Source organism: Solanum verrucosum, unplaced genomic scaffold (genome assembly GCF_900185275.1).
Source record: "Solanum verrucosum unplaced genomic scaffold, falcon-dt-bn FXZP01000041.1, whole genome shotgun sequence".
Lineage (NCBI taxonomy): Eukaryota > Viridiplantae > Streptophyta > Magnoliopsida > Solanales > Solanaceae > Solanum > Solanum verrucosum.
The window spans coordinates 1494581-1510935 of record NW_026020250.1 but is presented as its reverse complement, the minus strand read 5'-3'; the positions used below and the strand labels follow the sequence as shown (position 1 = coordinate 1510935).

At 35.4% G+C, this 16355-nt stretch overlaps 1 protein-coding gene across 1 annotated transcript; it reads right to left on the bottom strand.

The window, feature by feature from the left end:
• Positions 1-1529: 1529 nt before the first annotated feature.
• Positions 1530-14699, bottom strand: LOC125833065 (serine/threonine-protein kinase STY13). Its single transcript, XM_049512221.1, has 6 exons — positions 14010-14699; positions 13348-13480; positions 12890-13085; positions 12251-12375; positions 8980-9138; positions 1530-2182 (listed from the first exon to the last, which is right to left on the bottom strand). The coding sequence occupies exons 1-6, from the start codon at positions 14216-14218 to the stop codon at positions 1892-1894; spliced, it is 1113 nt and encodes a 370-aa protein (XP_049368178.1). The 5' UTR covers positions 14219-14699; the 3' UTR covers positions 1530-1891.
• Between the last annotated feature and the right edge of the window lie 1656 nt (positions 14700-16355).

The following is a 16355-nucleotide window of genomic DNA, read 5'->3' as shown; positions in this document are numbered from 1 at the left end:
AATAAAAGAGAGAAAATGACATAAATAGTCCTTTAACTATTGGAATAGGTCTAAAATGGTCCCTTAACTATACACTTAATGGATTTAGTTCTTTAACTATTCAAAAACTTATCAATTTTGATCCCTTAACTATAAACTTACCGATTTTAGTCCTTTAAGTATTCAAAAACTTATCAGGTCTGGTCTTTGTCCCTTTTTTAAATACAAATAGCTTAGGTTTATATTAACGGAATTCATGCCTCGAGAAATTAAATACTTTAGCAATTTTTTCTGTTGTTTCTCTCTCCTCCGCTATTTTTTCTTCAAATTAACCTTATGCGAAGAACCTTAACCTCAACAATTTAAAATAAAATTCACGAGGAAAGAAAATATAAGTCATAACTTTATCCAATAGAGGATAAAATGAAGCATATTATTGCTACTAATGACTTGAATATGCTAAACTTTACTATAAAAAGAAAAAAATTATTACCCGTTAAATCCAAAGTTTGTACTCCAACGACTTCATTGAACGGAATTTGTTTAATTTTCATAAATTGAAATTTATAAAATGGTAGATTTGCAACTTTTTTTTTTAAATAGATCAATTTTATTATTTTATTCATTTTATTTTACGTAAAGAAATTTGAGTAAATTAAATAAAATCCGTACTGATTAGCATATTCAAGTCATTAACAACAATTATATGTTTAATTTTATCCTCCATTGACTTAAATTAAGACTCATATCTTATTTCCTCATTAATTTTATTTTGAATCGTTGACGTTATTGTTCTTTTCATAAGAGTAGTTTGAAGAAAAAAGGGCAGGGATAGAACAACAATTTAAAAAATGGGTTAAAGATTTAATTTCACGAAGATTTCTGTTAATATAAACATAAGCTATTTGTATTTAAAAATGGACAAAGACCAAACTTGATAAGTTTTTGAATACTTAAAGGACTAAAATCGGTAAGTTTATAGTTAAGGGACAGAAACCGTTAAGTGTATAGTTAAGGGACCAAAGCTAATAAATTTATGAATAGTTAAAGGACTAAATACATTAAGTGTATAGTTAAGGGATTATTTTAGACCTACTCCTATAGTTAAGGGACTATTTATGTCATTTTCTCAAATAAAAGAAATCAAAACCTCAACTAAACTCTGATAAAAGAAATCAAAACATCAACAATATAATGCATTTTCTTAATATTTTTTCTGTACTCCCTATTACGCATTTAAGCGAATATGGATGCAGAAAAAATGTTTTAACGGTTCAAATTGGCAGTGCTTTTAAGCTGAAATAACTTTTAAACACGTATTTTTAAGCAAAAATAACTAAAATAAGTCAAAAGTCATAAGTTAGAAAACCTAACTTATGACTTTTATCTTAAACCCATCCAAACAGGCTCTAAAGAATCTCTTTCGAGTCACTCACGAACAATAATGAGATTCTCTTGAACATGGAGGAAGACCCAACAAAGAACAGAATTGTTTAGTATGAAAACAACAGAAATGCATTCATTCAAACATCAAAGGGCATGTCAAGATATTACTTCAGAATAGGAGTTGCAACATATATTATTCAAATTAGCTACAGATGAATAGCATTCTGAAGAGCAACATATATTGTTAGAAACATCTGTCAGGAAGCAGCCATCATCATCCTGATACCAAGTGATAATGCGAAAGAAAAGTGTTACTATACGGTCTACGCTACAGAGGGGTTCCCATAAAAATGAGAGGATTGGATATGAACAAGAGAGTACTTTTAACGAACTTCCTTTACAATGACAATAACTAATGTTTTCTTCCTTTGTTTTGTTTATTGGTTAGTCCACTAACATTGTTTCTGTTCAACACTTCTTATCCCTGTCACTGAGCTGGAACAGCGAGTGTCGAAAATTTGCCACCTTACTGTGAGTTCTTAGCCTTCTTTGCAGCAAAAAGTTGACGAAGGAAAGCAAATTTTCCCTTTGCTCGTGCAGAAAACTCAACGATAGTACCATTGCTGGCAACCGTTTGCTCCACAGGTTCTGTTGCTGGTACAGATGGTGAGGGTGGTGGAAGTGTGAAAAGGTATGCAGTAAGCATCCGGATTATCTGGCTGAAGCTTGGTCGCATGTTAGGGTCTTCCACCCAACATGATTGTATGATAAATGCCAAGTCAGGAGAAATATCTTCTGGAAGACTAGGTCTCTCTTGCTGCATTTCCAGTTCATAAACCAATTTAATACATATAGCAACAAGAAGACCATGTGTTAACTCAGAAGAACTCCAGAAAAAAAAACGATCAGTATCTCATGGAAAAAGTTAAAAGGCAAATGATAGTTTAGCTTACACTCTTCAGAGTTAAATATTAAAACTGCACCATCACTATAAAAAAACAAAGGGGATTATCACATCCCATCTAAGAGCACAATTTTACTTCAGTTACCCTCATATACACCAAAATGTAATGCATGGATATCAACGAATGTTGACAATGACTTTTGCAACAAGAGTTATGAAACCTAATTAATCAAGAGAAAGAATCGCCTGAAGCAGACATGATCTTGATCATCATACAAATGTAACTAGACAACTATGCACAGCATGTGGTAGAATTTAAATTAAAATCTGTTACATGCCTAAACCAAGGGTTTTCAGGCATTTGAGGACATTCCTGATGAATTTAGTTCTCCATCCGAATTTGCTTGTCTAATTTGACTTGGTATGATTATCAAGAGAAGCGTTAGAAACACGGCCCGTATAATATTTGCATCATAGAAAAATAGGCAACTGTATTGTTATGAGAACAAACGAGCCCCTTAAAGAATTTGTGATTCTAACAAGGGAAGCGGACAATTTCGATGCAACTCAAAAAGAAAAGTAGAAATTTATCGGGATAATTGAGGCTAAAGACTCACTTAAAGCATGTTTAAACCCTGAATCTTGGTGAAGCCCAGGTGATGTGCTTTGCCTCACTAGTCGGTGCTTCAATGAGTGAAACAAGGTCCTAAGGTGAGTGCATCTTCGCTAATGGGCTTTGTCTTTAAGAGCACAACACTAGACAATGGATATACTTGACAAAGTGAATACATTTGTTGTTAGGTAAACGGTATGACTGAACTTCTAGTGATTAGGAATAAGAAACTAATAATACAAGAAATCTAGCTTAAAAATCCAAAAATCTAAGGGTGTGTTTGGTATTTTCCAATTTTCTCATATTTGATTGATCAAAAAATGAGGAAAATGACTTTCCTAATGGAAGTAGGGAAAACAAGTTTCCAAAAATAACTTCCAAGTTTATTGTCTCCACCCCACCCACCCAACGTCCTCAACCCCCATCTCTTGACAATTCCACCCCCTTCCACCCCCACCCCAAATGCTCTTGGGATAGTATTTTTTTTACTTACCAAAAACTAGAAAATGTAAGAAACTCACTTATTTTCCAATTAAATAATTTCTAGGAAAATATTTTCCTTCATACCAAACACACCCAAACTACATCCTTTCATCTAATCAAAAACTTTAAAGTCATTGAACTTGATTAACATGGTATTACCTGCACACGCTCACATATATATCTATCTTAATTATAGCTTTTCATTTCTTATCCCAAATAATTAGTGTGTGATTATAGTTACATTTTTTTTGCATTACCTTTCTACTTCTTATTTTTCCTTTCATTGGTGTTTTTCTTCGCTTAAGTCCATGCTTTACTCCTGTTTTGAGTTTAAAGCCACAATAGACGGATAGTTTTTGCATTTTTTGCTTTTGAGTATTCTGGTCGGATGGGAGTAGCAAAAAGATTGAACCTTCTTAGGAGTTGTTAGCAAAGAGGATCTGGTAACATTTATGTCTCAATGCCATTAAGTATATTTTTATTAACATTGAGAGTTAAGACATAATATAATTAAGTAATCAAAAATGTGCTCTCAAGTATTTAAACTTTTGGATGAGATGGTCATGCATTTAAACATAATACTAGAGCAGGCAAGAAGTTCTGGGTACAAATCTCACCGCCACCACCTAGCAAGAAAAATACTCCATGAGTTTGGTTAAAAAAAAATTAGGCTCACATGTGAAGAGGCGTGTTGAGACAATATAATTCAGTAATTAAAAGTGTGTTCTTCCTAACCGCTTAAGCTTTTAAATGAGATGGTCACATCCTCCAACACTTAGTACCCTTTAGTTTGAGGTGGTAAAATGTTCTTTGATGTTGGCATACAGAAATGCTTCTTGTCATGCCACCATTTATTAGACCACCTAGTACTTGAGAAGTTTGTAAGGATATAGCTGCAAGCAAAAAAGGTCAAGTTGTGAAAAGTTGAGTGTGGCTCACTTATCATGTGTAATCTTATCAGTATCAAAACCTTGAAGACCTACCCTGTGCAGCTTGAGTGCCTATTGAACTTCAACTAATTTAGGTTCTGTACATCTCTATTTTCATGTGATATGATTTGTTATCTTGACCCTTTTATACACATAAGCGCTGCAGAACAATGATACCTATTACACTTACTTTCAGATCTTCTCGTATCTGGTCTCTCACTCATCAAAGCAATCACCTTTCATAGGATCAAACTCTTTCTTTCTCCAAACTCAATTTTGTAAAAGGCCTGGACTAATTAAAACAGTCTCATCACCACCCTATTGTTTCATCTCCTAGCCCCACTAAAAAGACTAATAAAAACAACCATCAATTAACTATTTCTCAATACTAAATTTGTTGAAATAAGCTATATGAATCCTCTGTAAATCCCATCCCCGAGCTTTTGGTCTCGTGGTATGAGCACCAGTGGCGGAGCCAGAATTTTTGATAAGGGGGTTCAAAATCTGAAGAAATAGACACACAAAGTAGCCGAAGGGGGTTCGACAACTACTATATATACCTAAAAAATTATTTTAACCATGTAAAAATAATATAATTTTCCGTCGAAGGGGGTTCGGATGAACCCCTAAAGATATGGTGGCTCCGCCACTGATGAGCACAGTCTGTGATGTGTGGTTAGGCACATCCTTAAGTTCAAATCCTGTCACTGAGAAAGGTTTGGTATTTGAGTGGGAAGAGGTTGGAGAGATGACCTATTATCCACCAAGTTTCAATCCCTTTACCACTGATTCTCGGAATTTTTCTATTATTAAGAAGATGAATTGATACAACTCCGGGAGAACCACACCCTAAAAGCTAGCTATTGAGGTGCGAGAGCCCAGGGCTATATAAGCCCCACATTAGCTCCACATCAAATCAATGTGAGACTTTAGTTTCATACCTTGCAATAGGATCATTACAAACCCCCAGCTCCATATCTGTCATCCTAGACGGCTGTGCGTTAGACCATTTCTATCCCCGGGCCAACACTACAATGCCGGTGTCACCATCAAAGGCACGGGCACGAATGGGTGGTGGGTGGGTCTGATAACAAGCTACAACCCAACCACACCCCAAAAGCTAGCTATTGAGGTGGGAGAGACCAAGGCTATATAAGCCCTACATCATGAATTCTCTGTAGCCATAACATTTCCAATTATAAGAAAATTAGTCTTTTACAACCGACTAAAGGTTCTCTAGAACTAGAGGATCTCTCCAGCTTCCATTTATCTCTAATTGAACATATAAACCTCTACTTAGACTAAAAATACCCATGGAAGACAAACAGCTGAGATTATAAGAACCAGTGAAGACTCTCGTCACAGCCTCAGTGATACACTCCGATTTAAAGGCACAACATAAGCTTCTTGGCATAAGCAAGCCTGCTTATCAGCAAGAAGTCAACCAATATATGTTCGGTTGAAGAACACCAAAGGATTTAACAGCAGCAACTTCACGTTGAATTATTCTTTTTCTTCTAGAGAGAAAGTGAGGTACTTTTATTATATATATACCAACAAAGGAACACTGCATTATCATTAGATGAATTGTTCAAAAACTAGCGAGGGAAACCGTTGATCGCATTTCCTCTAGATTAAATGCAAGTGGTGGGTAAGTGCATTTTTGCTCTCCTTTTGTGGCATTACCTGGGTGAGCTCCCCCATTGCGAAAGGACTTCTTAGTTAGTTGGAGTGGTTGTTACTCCAACAGAAATAGAAAGTTGAAACTCAATTTTAAAATGTTTAAATTAGAATAAATGGTTGGAGAGGAACAGATGAATGCTTCACAGAAAGTACCAATCAAAAGATTTTAAGTATCTGACAACCACGGTTGTTAAAAGTAAACAACACAAAAAAGCTCTATGGTCTGTTGGGGCATCAAGCGCAAAGTGCAAATAAAGCATGCGCTATGATGAAAAAAAGTAGAAAGGGAGAAAAAATATAAAATATATATAGTCGAACACTAATAATAATTATAAGCATGAATGACTAATATATGAACAAAGAAATAGAAAAAAAAATAGATGGAGGATTTTCCTGGCTTGCATTTGGTGGACAATCTGGAAAGAGAGAAATTCCAGATGTTTTGAAGACATTAGCAGTTCAGTTCAGAGGATTAAATTGAACTGCTTTAGACTTTTCTGCTTTTGGGTTAACCAGAGATACATAGTAGATACTGGTTCAATGATACACCCTTGTTTTTTTGTTAGGCTGAAGAAGCAGTTTTGTTCTTCTTTTTCACTTGTAAATGTGGTTTTAGCACAACCTAAGTGTTGTATTGATAAATATATACAAATTGTTACCTTCTCAAAAAAGGAAAAAAATATTGAAAAAAAAATACGATAAAGTGGAATATCAATTGGTTAGTGCCGCCTCTTCAGAAGAGGTTCATTGGCAAAGAAAAGTACGTCTTAGAGCGTTGATGACAGCACTGAAGCGCACATTAAGCGAAGCGCTCAACACATTTTGAGCCTTGCTTCGGGGCTTAAGCACACCTTTGACAACACTGCTGAACCTTCGACAACACTGCTGATAATGCAATCATTTTTACTTTTGATAACCCAAACATAAAGTTTAGTTTTCGAACTACGAGGATATAGACCCTCCCACGCAACCTCGGTAACATTCTCCACTTAAATACCAAATTGGGTTCAGCAGTCAGGTTTCGTACTCATAACATTCTTTATGGGACCGACTAAAAAGGAAAGTAAGTAATATAAATTGGGACGAAGGGAGTAATATTATTTTTTCTCAGTCCCTTCCAACTTTAAACTTAACTAATGGTTCTAAGACTATGGCAACTAGAGTCGATCAAGTCAATTCTTCACCTTCCTTGACTCTAAACAATGTTCTTTTGCTCCCTGGTTGTCCCTTTAGCCTTCTGTCAATAATTCGTTTGGCTAGAGCATAAATTGTTCCATATCAATCTTTAGTAACAGTTTTTCATATAGGACCTCAACACGAGAAGGGTTCAAAAGGGTTATCGATAATACTCACCTGATCTTTGGCTATACCTTATGTCCTCGAAAGTTACTTTCTTTCAAGGTCACCCCAATTTAATATCCTCTTATGCTAAATTTATGCTAAATTTATGGACATTTTTAGGTCTTACCAATTCCATCTTTTGGGGATCCCACAGTCTATACTTCCGCTCCATCTTCCTCAGCTCCACCTCCACCACTTTTGATTTTTTATCGTCGTCTGCACTCCTCATCTAGTCCATTTGACTCACGACTGCCACCAGAGTCCTTGCTTGTTGTGGACTTGTCAACACAAAGTTCTCCCACTGCCACTCAGAAATGTATAATTATACTCGCAACCCTCGTCTTATCTATATTTGTTTGAGTTGGCATCATTTGTCACCGGCGCATTTTGTCTTTGTATCATCATTATATATGTTTCTATTCCTAAGACGACAAGCGAAACTCTTTCTCATCTAGACTAGCAACAGGATATGATTCGGGAGATGTTTGCCTCACACTCTAGTGGTGGTTTGGAGCTTGTTCCTCTACGTCCAGGAAAGTCTACAATTAGTTATCGTTTGGTATATGCTGTGAAGGTTGGCCCCAGTGAATAGATTGATCGCCTAAAGGCACAACTAGCCCCCAAGGGTTATACACGGTTTTTGATCTTGACAATGGTGATACCTTCTCCCTTATATGGTTATTGTTCGTCATTGGCCTCTCCACCAGTTAGATATTAAAAACATTTTTCTTCATAGGGATCTCGAAGATGAGATATATATGGACCAACTAAGCACTTTATGGATTGAAGCAGTCTCCTCAAGCATGGTTCAAAAAATTTAGCATGGTTATTCAAGAATTTGGCATGATCCGAAATGAAGCTGGTCATTTTGGGTTTTATCATCACTTTGATCCAAGTTGTGCATGTATTTGGTGGTTTACACTAATGACATAGTCATCACAGGCAATGATGACGAGGGAATTACCAAGTTGAAACATCACCTTTTTCCGCACTATCAGACTAAGGGTCTTGGTCCATTGAGGTACTTTTGTTGAGGTTGCTAAATCCAAATCAGGTTCGAAGAAGAAAGGAGAAAAATACTATTGAACCGTAATTCTCCATTTGTCACCAGAGGTTCCCAAGTCTGATGGCAGTGTTGGTTTTTGCAAACACTGAAGGAAAGAAGATGGCTCAAACAGCAGTTGGTACCGCCAAGTCCCTAGCCAGTAACAAAACAAGTGATATATGTATGCACCAGCTTGAGGAGTGTTATAATCCTTGTGAATATTCTAGAATAAATGTAAATATATTATGAAGTTTAATTTACTCCTATTGTAATTAGATATTGACTTCCTTTCCTTTTTAGGACATGTAAACAACCACAATGGCTTGAGGGAATAATCAAGTCGAGTTCTCTTATTTTTCTCTTCCACTTCACATCTATGAATCTAAAAATGAGTTCGGCCTTATCTATATTGTTTTTGCACAAGCCAAAAGTGAATAGTAGATCAAGAATTTCCAATCCTCAGGCAAGCCAAGCTCAAGGGTTGGGATTCTTAATGAAGTTGATCCAAAGGGTGGCTGAGTTTACTGTCATAATCAAAATAACAAAGAGCATACTCGATTGTACTGCAATAAATATACTAAGGAAAAGCTTGATGATGACAGAAAACACTTTGTACCTTAAAAGCAGCAGCATAAGCAGCTTGCAAATTCGACATTCCCTCAAATGGCATGCGGTTTGTCAGTAATTCCCACAAGACAATACCAAAACTATAAACATCGACCTTGTTATTATAATGCTTCTTCTCCCCCAGACGCAATGTAACAGTGCTGTACAACTGCAACAACAATTAATTCAGACAATTGGGAAACCTTGAAAATTCAGGATAAAACATAGAAAACGTATTGAAACTGATCCAAGTAAGAACATATTTAAATGAATAAGTACAAAGAGAGAAAGGACAAAAGATTTGAACTTGATAAAGGCACTAGTGCACCATCACATCATAAAATATATAGTTAACTCATGAAAGTTCATTGGGGAATTACAGTAGGAATATCACAAAACCAATACACTTTTGAGGGCGCCAAATTACCAAATTAACCAAGAAGGATAGTAGTTTACAAGGGGATTTGGAAAATGATGACAACAACATAGAACAGCCTTAAAGATAGTAAATTGGATAAGATTATCATCATGCCAAAGTACACAGTCCATTTTGACCTTCGAAAGTTAAAAAGGAAACAGTTCAAAGCTTGCTTCAGATCAAGATCATAATATTGTGTGATTCAGAAATCAGAAGAACAGAAGAGAAATTAAAAATTACGCAGATTTTCTTTTAAAGTTTTCTTTGGATAACCGAAAAATTCCTGGGAAACAATGACACAAATTTCTTAACTTGGTGAATAATGGACAACCCTCCTCACCCGTCCCCACTTAAATATCATGCTTTTGTATGTAGCAGGTTTCAAATCAGGCACTTTGCTCTTACCACAATCAAATCCCTGGGGGCATAGATTTCCTTTTTAATACTACCTCCGTCCACTTTTAACCTTTTTTAGAGTCAAACAATAATAACTTTGACTAACATTTTACGATATATTTTTTCAACATATTGATATGTAAAAATTGGAATTTATAGTACTTTTCGTGCAGTTTTTGAATATCTAATTTTTTTGTTTAAAATATCAAATTAATGTAATCTAATTTAACTTTGAAAATTAGTTAAATTGACTTTTGAAAAGCGCAACATGACAATTAAAAGTGGACAGAGGGAGTATAAGTTAAGGAAACTCCTTTTGCATGCTACAATTTCTAGAGGTGGGTAAATAGGATGTAAATTTGGTTTTCAAATCATGACATTTTGTTATCACTCCTTAGTCATCCAATAGTTATAGCACTTCTTTTTAGTAGTAGTTATTTTCCTGTAATAGTGCAGTTTTTCATTCCAGTAATGTTAGGAAGTTATGTCCTAGTTTCTAGGGGTAGTTATCTTATAAGTGTTGTATTTAAACCATCTGTTTGTCTCATGAAAGAGAAGCAGAAAAGTAATTTTAGTTTTTGAGTACTTTAACTCAAGAGATTGCAGGTTCTCTCTTAATGAACCAACACCATAGATCGTAGAAAGAAAACTCCAAATTTTAACTTGCAGTGTTCCATAACTAGATCCATAACAGGGGATCATAACAACTTGGTATCAGAGACGGGAGTTATGAGAGACCAAATTCAACATCAACTCGCACAATTGGTGAACTTGTTCCAAGAAGAACGTGCAACCAATTTGGCTAGACAGAAAGCATAAATGCTCATTTGCATGCACTCGCAAAGGATTTAGAGAACTCTAAGGTCGATTCTGATTCAAATGAAAATACAAGACAGATTCGCGGTTGGAAGGGAATAAAGAAAGTGGCAGGAGAGTCAGGATCAGAAATAGGAGGAAGTTTCATCATTCCTCGACATACAAAGTTGGATTTCCCACAATTTAATGGCCAAGAGGACCCTTTGGGATGGTTGAATAGATGTGAACACTTCTTTTGACACCAACAAACTCTATAAGAAGAAAAGGTTGGACTTGCTTCTTTTCATTTAGAAGGCAACTCACAACTTTGGTTTCTTCAACTAAAGATAGATATGCCTCAACCATCTTGGGATGAATTCAAATGTCAATGTAACCTTCACTTCGAGCCACCAATCAGAAGTCAGAAATTGGGAGAATTGGCTAAATTATGCCGGATCGGGTCTATGGCAAATTACCAAGAAAAGTTTGAGCAGTTAATTTCGCAGGCTGGTTCACTCACTTAGTCGCAACAAATTAAACTTTATATATGTGGTCTTACTGATTATATAGCAATTGCTACGAATGAGTTTATCCTGACTTTATGAACGCAAGGAACAACCCATTTGCTCACAATCGTTAGATGCTTGCAAATCCAAGACAACAGATTTCTCACCTCAATAACATGCCAGATTTGTGAAGAAACTAACCAGATCTGGAATGGAGGAAAGGCGACTTAAGGGACTTTGTTTCAATTGTGATGAACCATTCACTCGAGGTCATCAATGCAAGAAATTATTCTGGATTGACTTTATAGACGATGAGGAAGAGTTTGCTGGAAAGGAGGGAAATACTAATTTCCGCACTTAGCGCTTGAGGACAAGTGCGATTTGAAGGAGGAGAGTTATGTTATCACTCCTTGGTCATCCAATAGTTACAGCAGTAGTTATTTTTTTTAGTAGTAGTTATTTTCCTGTGATAGTGCATTTTTCATTCCAGTAATGTTAGGAAGTCAAGTCCTAGTTTCTAGGGGTAGTTATCTTATAAGTGTTGTATTAAAACTATTTGTTTGTCACAGGAAAGAGAAGCAGAACAGTAATTTCAGTTTTTGAATACTTTAACTCAAGAGATTGCAGGTTTTCTCTTAACGCACCAACATTACACCATAGGTCGTAGAAAAAGAACTTTAGATTTTATCTTGCAGTGTCCAATAACTAGATCTATAACCAGGGATCATAACACATTTACTGTGTCATATTTCACCTTTAACTTGCAAATAATTCTGATGGGTCACTACTTGAGCATATATTCCTATGCAGCAGGTACATAATCCTATTCAGCATCATAATTCCCAGCCTTTACGAATCTATCAGATTAGAAAATGCAAAGTGTAGTCTTCTCAAGTTCCATTAGTGGAATTATAGTTACTGTCCCTAACCATTTTATCAACCATGTAATTTATATCACCAACAATTTAATCTTTCATACAAAAAGATATTGATAAATTCATATGAAATAATAACAACCAACAACCTTTTTTTTTTTAAAATCTGGTAACAATATAACAACCAACAAATTTCAAAGGGGCATTGATTTACATGCCTAGTGGAGCAAACTACACGGTTCACTCGTGATATTATGGGGTTGATAAACATGTGCTTAAATAGATACAAACCTCAGGTGCCATCCACCGGTATGTCCCAGTTTCTGCTGTCATCATCTCAGTGAGGGTTTCTTCCCTTGCTAACCCAAAATCTGCAAGCTTCACAGACTTCTGATTGGCCGTGAGCAGCAAATTGTCTGCATGAATGACATTTCACATGTGCTCTTTCTTAGACAGGAGAAGATTAAAAAACAATGCACATTAACAAATGAAATAGGGAAGGTAAACAGAGAGTGATGCCAACTTAAGAAAATACTCCAAGTTAGGAGCATGAATTGAACCATGCATCAAGGGAAAATATCAACTAAATATGAGTTTGCTATCCTCTGTTGGCTTTACTACATTTGAGATTCTTTTTACAAGAATTAAAAAAGTGAGATAGCAAGCGATGAAGTGATTGGTGGAGCCAGAAATGTATACCACAATTCACTAATAACTTCTTCCTTCAATAGTACTTAGATTACTGACCATAGAAGAGCCAACATAAAATGATAAGATAACCCAGAAAAAAGAACTCTTCCAACTGTAAAATATTGATGGATAAAAGAATATAGTCCAAAAACATAATATTTGGCCTGTTTAACATTTCAATGAATAACTACAGTAACAACAAGAAGAAATTCTTCTACAGCTTGGCTAACCAAGTGGTACCAGGTTTTAGATCTCTATGTATAATGCCATTGGCATGTAAACATTCCATGGCCCGAGCAATGTCAAGAGCATAATTTAAGGCAACATGTAGGTCAAGCACGTTTGGTCGAATGCTGACTAAGTACTTCCGAAGAGACATTCCAGGCAGTAGCTCTGAAACTATAACCATCAAAGGATCCTTGCAAGCTCCAATAAACTGCAAACACGAACCATCATGTGAATGGCCCAAGAAATGTAAAAGGTTTAGCACCAGTTACATAATAGGCGAAGCAATATGAGCTAACTACAGAACCTAATTAACCGTGTATGTGAATATTTACTAGCTAACACCTCACTGACTGCTAAACTTAACAAAAAAAAACTGTTCAAAGGAAGTTAAACACAGCACTTTGAAAAGATAATCAGAATATTAATTTGGAGTTGAAGGAACTTGGAAGGAAAAGAAAAATGATACTTACTTTTACAAGATTCTCATGTTTTACTCTTGACATCATAACAACTTCCCGAACAAAACGGCCTTCAAGTGAAGATCTTTCTTCTGAGGTGTTACCACCATTAAGAACTTTTATTGCAACAATTTGATCACCATACCTGGAGAGACATGAAGCATTTTTCGATAGATGAAAAATGTACAATAAATCAGAGCAGATAACAAAATACACAAATGTTTTTTATATCTTCAAGTAGTTCAAATGACAGATATCGTCACGTTTGACTGCTTCACAAGACAAAGGAAAATAGCCACACTAGAAACATCACCAGACGAAAATAATTACTTGCAGTTACAATGTAAGAATCAATGAATATATCAATTTCCAATTGTAAGCCCTTTCCAAATGGCAAGCAAACTCTCATATTACATTTTCTTAATTATATAGTAGTAGCCTAACTAGTAAACCAATGGAACAGTGTTACACTGGCCAATCACCTAAAGCATGATCCACTAGTTACAGTCTTACAACATCACAATTTTAAAGTAGGAAATGTTATGTGGCAGAACACCAGAGATAATCAGCTCTATACTGCTATTGCAACCCTCCGAATCTACAACGAGAAACTGCTATCTGAAATCATTAGCCTAAACAAACATGGGTAACATTACTAGAACGGCGTTACCTACCTTCCTTCATAAACTTTTCCATGAGCTCCCTCGCCAATTTTCGTTCCAATAAAGAGTTGTTTTGGATCCACCAACACTCTCTCATCAATAGATAATTGTGTTGAGGGTACTATTGATCCATTCCGCGAAACACCTTCAACATATTTATGTACACTACCAACAGGATTTTCTTCCTCTTCTCTTTCTCTGCTCTTCTCACTGCAACTCATGGTTTGCGAAATCAAATTATCCCTGAATGCCTCATTCTCAACCCTCACACACTTTGAACCTACAAATTACTTGCAAACAACCACTCTTTCCCCAACACTGAAAAGTCAATACTCTATTGACCAAATGGATATTTGATACTAGAGTAAACTTCAACCCTCATATGCAAAGCTTCTTCCTTTAACACTTGTTCAATACAACTTTCAAACAACTCAAACCAAATATTGACTCCAAAATTCACTTTGATTCAAAACTTCAACCAACTCTCATCGATCTGAAATTGCAAAAGAAACTCAAGAATCGCCTAAAACCACAACCCCTTTTCTTGATAAAGAAAAAAAGACTCAATTTTTAAACAACCCAAGAACTAGCAGTCTTTAAATACCGTAAAGATTAAACCCCAAAAAAATAAAAATCAAGAATCTTCAAAGAAAGCAACAACAGAGAAACCTATAGTGGTAGCAAAATACATAAAATTTTCATGCATAGATGAGGACCTAACAAGCAACTTTGAAGACCCCTATAAAGCTTTGAACTTTACTCTTATTTTTTGGTTTGTTTTTTGGTCCCTTTTTTGGGGGAAGTGGGTTAACTTTGTTCTGTACTAGAAACTCTTATCTACAAATACAAATACAAATACAAATACAATCAAAATGGCGTTCTTGTGAAGAGTGTATGTTCTGGTAATGTAATGAGTGTTGAGAGTGTGGGGTGGGAGTGGGGGGTGGGGGTGGGGTATAAAAGAAAGAAAAGTAGGGATATATGACTATGAATATTAAAAAGAAAGCACGTTTAAAGTGTTACCAAATGAGAATTAGACACGTGGAGATCACTGAGAATTATATTTCGAATATTATTAGCATGAGACATTAGAGGATTTGGACATTGTTGGTTGAGGTGAGAATGCTTCGAATGCAGCCAAAACACATTTCTTTCTGTTTGACTAATTAATTGGCTTTTGTGATGTGCAAAAATTCTATTCCTTTGATTTGACACCAAGTAATTTTAAGTTTTGTTGTTCTCACTAAATTGTAAACGATTTGAAACCACATTTTCTCTAATTCCAACATTATTATAAAACTCTATTTTAACTCAAAGAATCTTTGTAAAAGTTATGATTATATATCATTTAGCATTTGAACTCAACTTTGTTCCAATTGGACATAAAACTATATGTAAATTTGTCTTTATTAGATACAAGTTACAACAAGTTGAAAACTCATTTAGGAGTCAGATTCAACAAACGCATGTTGTTAAACATGTATTTAACCGGTTCCCCTTCCATTTCCATAGACAAATACATTTTTCGACTTGAATTATTTTAGATTTGAAAAATCCTAGAGAAATTTTCCTTCAGTTTCCAATTCATTCTCATCATTGTTTGTCCATTCTCACAAGTTTATGTTGTACTTTATCTGTTGTCACTAATTGAAGATTCAACTTGATCTTTGTGAAGTCAATCGACTCCAAATGTTATTGGAGAGTGTATGACTCCAGATGTATTGTTTCGCCCTTTAGGTAGTGTCTATGGTTGTAAATTCAAGTTGCAAAATTCTCAATAAAGATAGGGTTTTTTTTTCCTTTGGGCGGGGGGGAGGGGGGACTGTTCCTTTGAAATATTCTACCAGCTTTTGTTGGCATATTTTGGGGTTCTCTTTGAGAGAATCTTATAAATGACTATATTATAACCCGCTTTCACCATTGGGGTGTATTTATCGAAGATGGGATCCCATCGTCCGTTGGAGAAAAAGGATTTGTAGTAGTTTTCATATTGATAAGGATTATTTCTTTGTGATTGAGCTACTTTATTATACTAAGAAATTGGGGTATCTCACTCTGGGAAGATTTTTATTATAGAAATTCAAAAGTTAAGGAACCTCTAGCATTAAGTCGAATTCAAAGCTTTTCTATCGACTATTCATTCACATAAGTTTATCTGAGGGTCAACTTCAAACGATCATATCTACTAGTATATGAAGAATTAGGTGACCCTTAACTTATCAAATTAAATATATTTGAGTCTAGTTTTCAAAGCATCCGACCGCACATCAATCTGATTTCTGAGTAAAAGGTTATGATCATTTTACTAAATAGTGGTAGAGCAGCTACCCATTTGGATAGGCCTGCGTGGGTCACGTA

Excerpts from the sequence above, each read along its gene's own strand:
- LOC125833065 (XM_049512221.1), bottom strand. The coding sequence starts at position 14,218 with ATGAGTTGCAGTGAGAAGAGCAGAGAAAGAGAAGAGGAAGAAAATCCT. Across the intron at positions 13,086-13,347 it reads AACATGAGAATCTTGTAAAA|TTTATTGGAGCTTGCAAGGA; the intron begins GTAAGTATCATT and ends TCGTGTTTGCAG. Across the intron at positions 9,139-12,250 it reads ACCGGTGGATGGCACCTGAG|TTGTACAGCACTGTTACATT; the intron begins GTTTGTATCTAT and ends TTGTTGTTGCAG.